General features: G+C 41.0%; 1 protein-coding gene across 1 annotated transcript; it reads right to left on the bottom strand.

Annotated features, from left to right (window-relative positions):
- Positions 1–226: 226 nt before the first annotated feature.
- On the bottom strand, positions 227–7,100 carry LOC128736457 (phospholipid-transporting ATPase ABCA3-like). Its single transcript, XM_053830940.1, has 10 exons — positions 6,865–7,100; positions 6,600–6,804; positions 6,281–6,544; positions 5,955–6,216; positions 5,783–5,899; positions 4,332–5,715; positions 2,829–2,899; positions 2,409–2,767; positions 467–2,352; positions 227–407 (listed from the first exon to the last, which is right to left on the bottom strand). The coding sequence occupies exons 1-10, from the start codon at positions 7,098–7,100 to the stop codon at positions 227–229; spliced, it is 4,965 nt and encodes a 1,654-aa protein (XP_053686915.1).
- Between the last annotated feature and the right edge of the window lie 2,865 nt (positions 7,101–9,965).

The raw sequence follows: 9,965 nt of genomic DNA, 5'->3' as shown, positions 1-9,965 counted from the left end.
TGTTATTATACAATAAAAAGGAACCACCTTAAAAGATGAATATAAGGGGCAAATAGAAGGCTAGCACACGGAATCTCAGTGACAACAAGTGAGTTTCTATTATAAAATTAGTTGATCCCTTTTTTATTATTCTGCGCTTCCACAAGAAACAAATTAAATTAGCTTCAGAATTGTTAAAAAACTAACTATTTAAATAAATTAAATCATATACAATCAATCGATTCACCTACGCTACTATCCTTTGGTACTTGGTAAAGAACAGGAACACCTGCTCAAGCGAGGTCTGTCCAAGGGCGTAGTCTTCAACCTCCAGCTGCTCCTTGTAGGATTCCATCAAACCAAACATGGTCGACCATTTGAGATCCGTCTGCGGAACGTGGAAGGTCAACGAGTCTTGGTATTCCTCCCTGTAAAAATGAACCCATCAGTTATTTGTCACCGAATAATTTAAATTCAAACTACTCACTTCATTATTGCCCCGCTGAAATTGGTTGTCACAAACGCCTTGAGATCATTGATCCTCTTTTGCTGCAGCTGTGCGTCCTCTGTCTTCTTAACCTTAATCGTTAACAGAAAACCTTTGGAAAACTTGTTCTTCAAATGCTGCGTAGAACCCAAACACTTGAACTCCCCGTTGACCATAATCGCCAATCTGGTACAGAGCGCTTCGCATTCCTCCATGCTGTGCGAAGTCAAAACAATCGATTTTCCCGAGCTTCGCACCTTGCAAATCATGTTCCAAAATTGTCGCTTGGCACCGGGATCCATTCCGGTCGTTGGTTCGTCCAAATATATCACCGAAGGGTTACCCATCAGGGCAAGAGCGGTGCTAAGCTTTCGCTTATTACCTCCACTAAATTCTTTCGTCTTCTTGTCGAGATGCTTGGCGAAATTCAGGTCCTCCGCCAATGTCATCGAAACGTTTCGCACTTCTGCCTCCCGGACGCCTCGAAGCAGTGCGTAGATTTTTAACGTTTCCCGCCCGGTAAGGTCCCCAAGTAGCGCATCAAACTGTGGACAGTAACCAATCTGCCGATAAACGGTATTCATGCTGGACTTCAAACTGATACCGCGAACCCACGCTTCGCCAGCGCTGAAACTCTCATCGCCTGTCATGATTTTGAAGGTTGTGGTTTTACCGGCTCCGTTAATTCCTAGCAGGCCAAAACATTCCGCTTGATCAACGGCCACGGATAGTTTGTTCACCGCCAGCAGCGATTTGTAGTATTTGGTCAGATCTTTCATTACAAGATTATGGTTACGTAGTTCCGAAAGCGGCATCATCTGAACTCGTTTCTTTTCGGCTAAAACATCGGAATCTTCCTCCGAAGGTGGCGGCGTCCATTGCTTAGCCTTTCGGCATCGCAGTTTTTGTATTAAACGTTCCACAAGACGATACTCGAAAGCTAGAACCAGACAGAATGACGATACTCCTACAAATAGCAGATATAATAGGTTTCGATTGATGCCAAGTTTGTCGAAGGAGAACACATCCGGAACGCAGCATTCTTCTCTCAGTTGGCACATCGAGTCAATGTCGCAGTTTCGCAGCAGCTGCAGAATGTCGCACTGCTTTTGGCAGCTGGAAATTGTACTGACGATTTGGTTTATATTATACATTCCATGCGTCAGAGCGAAGTTCGGGAACAACAAGAAAAACCATTCCAAGCCATTCCCTACGTTCTCTAAATCTAATCCGGGGAACTTGAGCAGCACAACCGCGGTGAAGAATATGGAACCAGCAGCTATGTTCAAGAGCATTACAATCACAAACCCGGTGGCAGGAGTTTTGAATAGGAAGGAACTTAGGTAGACCGTGGGTAGAAAGCCTATACCGAATAATAACAACAGGGCAAATACTCTGCCAAGTTCGGTGAAGGAAGTCCAGCCTTCTTCTTGGAACGCAAGCAGAGTAACGATGTACACCAAAGAGGTGATAATGAAGGTGAAGTAATCCCACAAAAAGGCAACAGTCCAGAGGAGGAAGATATTGGTCCCGCTTACGTACTGAAGTAATTTGGCCCGGGAAGTCCGTTCTCGGATGTAGAATAATACGTACAAAGCCGCGACAAAAGCCATTGCAAATCCAGTATTTAAAGCCAGCTGGAAACCGGAGTTGACTCCGGTGTTCATGTTTTTGAACTGGGTAGAAAGTTTAAACGGTAGTGGCTTGTTAACAACGGTTAGCTCACAACTTGGGCACAGTGAACCGAGTAGACCGTTGAAGAGCAATGAGACCGCTAGCGGTGCCGTATGGTATCCTTTGTTGTTAAACCAAGCCGTGCTTTTTGCCTCGTTGTAGGATGTCCCTACCAAGTAGCGGGTGTTTACCTCTGAAATGGATTCCTTGGACTAGAAAAGAGTAAATGTGAGTTTTCTGTGAATTGCTTTAGAAGGAAGTTACGTACTCGTTCTAAGATGTAGTCGTTCATGGGTTGGGTTATGGTATCCAATCGGTGAGAGCCGGAGAATTGTTTGAACTGCTGCTGGTAGGCTAAAACCTTCGGATCGTTCGGAGTGCCTTCCAGAACGGTTACGGTTTCCTTGTAAGAATTCAAAGACATCGTTAACGGTGGTAAATCCTTATCGGCGGCCATGCTTCGCGTAATGATGAATGTCATTGCTACGTAGAATATTGGAATCCCCAGTTGAATTATCAGCACACCCCACGATCGGATGGTCGATAGAATTTTCTTCAGAAATTGAGCTTTCACTTGGTTAATTAGCAGCTCGCGACCCGTTAGAAGTTGCACATTGCTTAGTGAATCTAGAAATATGGAATTTCTTAAATGGGTTGAAGAAATAAAAGGAGTTTCAATCGCTCTTACAACTTTGGTCAGCAACATCAATGGATGCTCCATTCGATTGATCCTCTTCGTGAAGACTATCACTGCCAGCTCTGGAAAAAGTTTAAATTATATTTGTATTAATTTTGTTTGCGTTGGAGATTTTTCTAGACTAATCAAACGGATTTGAGGCGAAGGGTACCGAAATTATATGAAACTTTGTACACGGCCATACTTTTTAGAGTCCATTGAATGTTTTCAATTTTCTCAGATATCGCTTATTTTAAAAATTCATAAATACCTAACTCTTGAACAACCATCGTAGTATTTTTTGAAACGATGGTTCTACAATTGATAAAGGGACGGTAGTGGAAAGAAATGAAAATTTTTGGTGAAGGAGGGGAAGAGCGGAAAGGAAGGGGGGGGGGGGGGGGGTATTGGTAGCTATGCTGACAAGTAGTCATTTTGACTCCTACCTTTTGTCCAATACTGAAAGGTGCATGAGTCGAACCAAGCTGTAATCTAAGATTACAACCGGATTCGAACCCACAACACCCGCCAGGGCATGTGGTTCGCTGGTACTTGTACCTTTGAACCATAGAGGCACTGGACTACAAGTACCAGCGAACCACATGCCCTGGCGGGTGTTGTGGGTTCGAATCCGGTTGTAATCTTAGATTACAGCTTGGTTCGACTCATGCACCTTTCAGTATTGGACAAAAGGTAGGAGTCAAAATGACTACTTGTCAAGCATAGCTACCAATACCCCCCCCCTTCCTTTCCGCTCTTCCCCTCCTTCACCAAAAATTTTCATTTCTTTCCACTACCGTCCCTTCATCAATTGTAGAACCATCGTTTCAAAAAATATTAATTTATATGTATGACCTCATTTCAAGGTCAAGACTAAAAAACTTGAGATTAGTCTAACCATCGTAGACCAAGCATTTACGTTTTTGCAAAACAGTTTTCTTAGGAATTCAGAAAAAAATACTAAAAAATTTCAGCGGAGTATTAAATCTAAAGATTCATTAAAATTAATGCCTTTGTGTAGTCCAGGAATGAATATGAAAAAAACTTTATTCGTAAGCCAAACCCGGCACCATTCAGTTCAATATCACAGCAAGCATTGCTTGGCGATCCTGCCAGGAGTCTCTTTTTCTCTTGTATTTAACGAACAGGTTAGTTCTATTTAACGAACCAAAGTTTCCAAATATATCCACTCATCAACCACTTCCAGTTCAAAGTAGCACTGGGTTAAATGAGGAATACTTCCACCATATTTACTGTAAGATTTCAGATCATTAATCTGCTATTGATAAAAATGTCTCGCTTTTACCGAATTTCATTGTTGTGACTAATATTGCTTACAAATCTGTTACAAGTTTCATGACAATTTCTTGGGTAGGGGCTAAGCCAAGCAATTGTTTCTAATTTGATTCATTTTTACCACGAATTTATCATCGGTGAGACCTTTTAAAGCGGTCTTCAAATGAGTATAATTTCTACTATCGAATGGATAAAATACTAACTTACTTTACTACTTACTTTAGAAAAACTTCCTCCATTGTGGTTAACGAAATTCCATAACTGGTAATGCCACATTCAGCCATTCGATTTTCAAGCTCCTCCAGCATACTCTGGAACACCGAAATGTACTCCTCCCTCAGCACAAAAGACAACTCCGTGCCAATATCCGTCTCGATTCTCACATCCGGAATGTACTGTCTTAAAATACCGCAAAGCAACTGCTTGTTACAGTTGCTAGCCTTCACGCATATCAACCGATAACCAACGCCGAAAGTTTTCTTCAGGAAAAACGGTGATCCTACCGTTTTGAGAATTCCTTCCGCCATAATGGCGATACGATCTCCCAGCACGTCCGCTTCGTCCATGAAATGCGTTGACAGCAGGATTGTTCGATTTTTCTTTTCCTTCTGCAATAGATCCCAAAGCGCTCTTCGTGCTGAGGGGTCCATTCCGGAAGTGGGCTCATCCAGTAGGACAACTTTGGATCCCCCACAGAGAGCCATTCCGACGGCTAGCCTTCGTTTCATACCACCCGAGAGAGTATGTGACTGGGCCCTGCGTTTATCTTCCAACTCCAGCATGCGCAGATATGTATCGATTTCGCTACTGAGTTGTTGCTTTGGTACTCCTTTAAGTATGCCGAAAAAGCGCAGATGCTCCTCAACCGTCATCTCATCGAACAGTACGTTATGTTGAGGACAAAGTCCTAGCGATTGTCGAACCCCTTCTATATCGGTTCGAATGTCATGCCCATTTAGGTACGCTGTTCCAGATGTAGGAGAAAACATTCCCGTCAACATTGACATTGTGGTGGTTTTTCCCGCTCCGTTGTGTCCCAGCAGAACCGTGATCTGATTTTCATACATCCGCAGGTTCAGTCCTTGCACGGCCACCTTATTACCTTTAAACACTTTCCGCAGGTTCTTGATCTGAACTCCAACACTGCCCGAACTCGGCTCTTCTTCAAAATACCTCGAATTTTGCCTTTGAATTCCATTTCTTAACAAAGCCCCCTCCGTTGAGGAACCACGACCCCAGTACTCTCGCTTGAATAGAAAATTCCACGGCTTAGCCACACCGAACTGACCCGGCATCACCTGCTCGACATACAGCGCAATCGCTAGATAGATAACTGCATCCACCAGCATCATTATCATCATCAATCCTACGCTGGAACCATCGTCTATGGTGGCCGGCGTGAAAAGGCTTGACCATTGCACGCCCAGCTGAATCGCTTCCATTCGCATTGCACTCAAAATACCGAACGACATGGCCGAGTTGGAAAACAACGCAAGCCCGATCTTAGCTCCGGTCGAAACTTCGTCGTAGTTAGCGGAGGTCGAATTGTACGGTATTACGAATACGAACCACATAAGACCGGCGATTCCGGCTGCCATGTTTGCTAATGGAATTGTGAAAGTTTTAGAAAACCATATGTCAAATTCGGTAGCATTTTTAACAGTACTTACCTTTGGTGAAAAACACGCTTATCATGAAGCAAAAGCAGATCGTTACGACACTGTAAACAAACAGGAAGAACCAAATCGCCGTCCAGTCGGAGTATTCTAGCACAGCTGACTTATTTACTGGAGCCTGTTAAAAATAGGTATCAATTTTTTCAATTTTTGACAGTTAAAATACTACTCACACAAATTAGAACCGTAATCAGTGAAATGGAGATGATCAACAAGATAATATTTTTCACGAAACACGCACTCCAGTGCAGCCAACCGGGCAAACCCATAATCTTCATGGCTTCCTTCAGCTGTTTCTCCTTCTCGATCGTGATGTGTTTCACCATCACGATGCACGGATAGAAGAAGGACAGCAGAATAATCAGCGAAAGCATTTGTTCCATCGCTTCCAGAATCGGATCGTTGTAGTAAGGAGGATAGGGGATTCGCTGTTGATGGAAAGGAAATCAATTACTAACACTCTTGATGCGGTTTCGTCCCGCTGTTACTAACATTGACATAAACCGGCGACAGTTCGTCGTTAGCCGTGTTGCGGCGTTGTATTATGGCCTTTGAAATGGCTGTCTGAATCGGAAGGAATCCCTCTCGGTAGTAACTTGGAGAACCACCATCTTCGCTAAACCGTTCACGTAAACGGGGTGAAAATGGAACCATCAACAACCGAGTCATCCAATTTGAGGTTAAGCCGTAACTATAGTATAGTTCACCGGGAAATCTCAACGAAAACGTTAGCTTTTCCGGTAGTTCGGTAATACCCTGCAAGAAAAGTTGTAGTTTTAATAGTTAATTTGTGAAGTCTTCCCACACCTACCGCCAACGAGTCATCAAATTCTACCCCGGCAATATAACTCGAATTCATCAGAGCAGCTTCCAGCGTTCGTGCGTTTGAGTAGCTTAAGTATGTTACGTTCACAAGGGGACTACTGAGGGATTCGACTGCTTCAGCTACAATTTGATCAAGCAGCGGGTTCTGCGGCGAATACGGTACAACATATTCGATAGACTCGTCATTCCATCTGAAACATTTCAAATTCTTCCAACAAACTATAAAACAAAACATTCTGTTTTCTACCTACATAAACTGAAACTTGTCCAAGTTGAGGGCATCGAATACGCTCGGTTTATCCACATATTCCGGATCGACCAATCCACGGGTTAGCAGCAAGATCGCGCAGCACAGCGCCGGTATGAGGATTTCGAAGAGAGTTTGAAAGTAGTGCCGTTTCTGGATGACCCAGTTCTTCCACAGCAACAGCAGGAACTTGTCTCCGTTGCTGGTGGAGTAGGTGGTGGTGATGGTGGTCGTCGACATGCTGCCTGTCTGCTGTCTGGCCCCGTACAGACGACTCAGGGTCTAGCCAAGCCAATTGGTTGAGCTGTAAATTATCATTATTGAACCATTATTATTTAACGAATACAACAATAATATGAACGTTCTGAGAATGGCGCATTTTTGGGGGATTTGTGCGATAACAGTGATAAGCGTAATTCTATGTTGGAATAGCCATAACCACAGGTAATATTCCATGAGCTTATCGATAACAGCATGTGGTGTAGATACCATCTTTTGCAAATGTTTGCCGAAAGTGTGATTAGATTTACCTTCGCCTCGGCCGAATTGTCGTTCAAAAACTCACAAAATTCAAAATGGACAATCGCCACCGTTCTTTGTTACCGCCATAAAAGAACAAAGTGCTGTGATTACCAAATCTAAAAAAATTGGCTGCGAATTAGTCACAGCTATTTAACAGCAGGGTTATTGCATAAAACATAAGCTATCAGCGGAAATCAACAGATATGTGCAATTACTTTATCACGTCACTGACCCACAACACTCATGACAGAATTCGGTTTCTTTGTAAGTTGAAAACTTTGTAGCTGATGACTCAAGGCTTTTGTAAAACGATATGATAGGGTGGCAGACCCCTTACATCATGCCTACACAGGATCCACATTTTGTTTAGGGTTTTTAAAGAAATGATATCTGCAACTAACGGGTGACAACTTAAATTTTGGAATTTTTTGAGGCCCCTATACTCAACAACAAACGAGCAATCTGGCTTTAGTGCGTTTAGCTGCTCATAGCTGCTTTCCCCAAGATATACCCCCTTAAAGATTACATATAAAAATTAAAAAACCAGTGATAACTTCTAAAGGGGAAAAGCTAGAGCTCTACTATCTTCGACAAAAAAGTGCAATTTAATGTGATTAATAAATTCTTAGAATATTTGAAAAGCACACGAAGCATTATTAAAGAGCTAGATTAAAAAAAACTGTTTTTAAGGGTGTCCCTAAGAGTTTGGTTCTATTACTTCTTTCATATTAGAGGTACAAATCTTCAGTATTCAACCAAGTTTCTCCAAAACAGTTTAGCTACAACTTTTCTGTGGATAGCAATCATTTTTGACTTAAAATAGAGAAAATATTTTTTGTATCTGATTAGGGACACCCTAATGTCCAAATATTTTTTTACCACTAGAACTGCGTTTGAATGCGTTTTGAATGAAGAAACTTTTCTGAAGCAACTATTATGCTATATCTTAGGGTTCGATGCTATTACTTATGTCTCACTATTTTTTAAATACTTTTTTGTTATACCAAAAAAATTGCATTAAGGGGATGGTTCAATAAATAATCAATTTTACTTTTTTATTTAAAGTCAAAAATAAACAAAGTCTCAGAAAAGTTGTACAAAATGTTATTTAAGAAGTTTTTGTTGAAAAAAAAATTGTACCTCTTAAGGCGGAACCGAAAGTGGCTAACGTTATTGTGTTAGTGCGACAAACACTGTACTGTACATCTCATGTGTTCGATAAAAACCTAAACGTTTATTTGAATATTGCATTAGTATTGGTAATATATGTCAAATAGCGGAGCTTGCAAACATAAACAGCTGATCCGCAGCCAACCGCACTGAGTACAAACATCCCGAAAAAGGGTTTGTTTTCTTTATCAAGGCATTCCGATTCAATCAAAATTAACAGCAGCAACTGAATAATGCGTAGGATCACTAGGATGTTTAATTAATCCGCTTGCATCGGATTGCGTTTTTGATTCCTGCGTTTGCGTTTTGTGTTTGTTTATTTCACTCTATGCTCATCGATGCGGCGAAAGTTGAAAGCTTTTTAAAAGCTCATTGATGTGACGAAAGTTTGATACTGTGTTGCTGCTTTTTCGGAAATCGCTAGTTCAACGAACTATGTGCGCAACCAAATATCTATGAACTAATTCCAAATTATACATTGGTCGCTTTTATGAACACGTAATGATCGATATGATCAGTTAAATTTATTTTCCATTAGCAATTATGTTTTGTTGAGCGTTTATTGATACATAGCAGATCGATAAATTGAATTACAAGTTTTAGGAAATTATAACAGCACTGGAAGCACTGATTACGTGGCGAAAGCGTGCTCTGCCAATACAGATGCATTTTTAAGGCGCAAAACAATACATGCTTCGAATGGTAGCCATTTACCCAGCCATCTTTGAGCCACTTTCGGTTTCCCCTTAAGGGAAAGAAGTTATAGTGCTACAAATTAATATATCCCCTCAATACCAGTTTTTCCGTTTTTTCTGGTTATTTCGACTTCTACGCAGTTTTAATGTTCCACGAAGTTTAACATACTATGAAAATACACCCGTTTGCTGAAAGAAGTGCAGCTCTACCTTTCTTGGTTTTCGAGCTATTCCAGCATTTATCTAATTTTCAATCATTTTTTTAGAGGCTTTATTTTGAAAGGGTGCTGGTCTGGGCAGCCAGTATCAGCCACTTTACGTACTGCAATATAGTGAGTCATTTCATCCCGATTGAATGAAAACATCAAATTTATAACAGGATGAGTTTTAAATAACAAGTATTTTATAACAAAATCTCCTTTGTGTTTTGTTATAAACTTGGTCTCGTTAGTAGTTAAAATAACAAAAATTGTAATAAAATTTGCTCTAGGCATATCACAATTATTTCAAATTCTGATATAATTTGATCTAGTTTATATCAAAATGAGTTACAAAAATCAGTGTTCTGTCCCGCTGTATAACCAAAATGAAACAAAGCGTGCTATAAGTAATAGAACGAGATAGGATCTTGGTAGAACATTTTGTGTCCCGTAAGTTTTTCTATCACATTTATAACAAAGTTTGATAGAAATATCAACTTGAGCTACAATTCTGTAAT

This window comes from Sabethes cyaneus, chromosome 2 (genome assembly GCF_943734655.1).
Source record: "Sabethes cyaneus chromosome 2, idSabCyanKW18_F2, whole genome shotgun sequence".
NCBI lineage: Eukaryota > Metazoa > Arthropoda > Insecta > Diptera > Culicidae > Sabethes > Sabethes cyaneus.
The sequence above is the reverse complement of the archived record's forward strand: the minus strand, read 5'-3'. Positions and strand labels throughout refer to the sequence as shown.

Bases quoted from the DNA above. Each gene is read 5' to 3' on its own strand.
- LOC128736457 (XM_053830940.1), bottom strand. From the start codon at position 7,100: ATGTCGACGACCACCATCACCACCACCTACTCCACCAGCAACGGAGAC. The intron at 6,545-6,599 runs GTAGGTGTGGGA...CTTTTCTTGCAG, and splicing joins AATTTGATGACTCGTTGGCG to GGTATTACCGAACTACCGGA. The intron at 5,900-5,954 runs GTATTTTAACTG...AACAGGCTCCAG, and splicing joins GGTTCTAATTTGTGTGAGTA to TAAATAAGTCAGCTGTGCTA.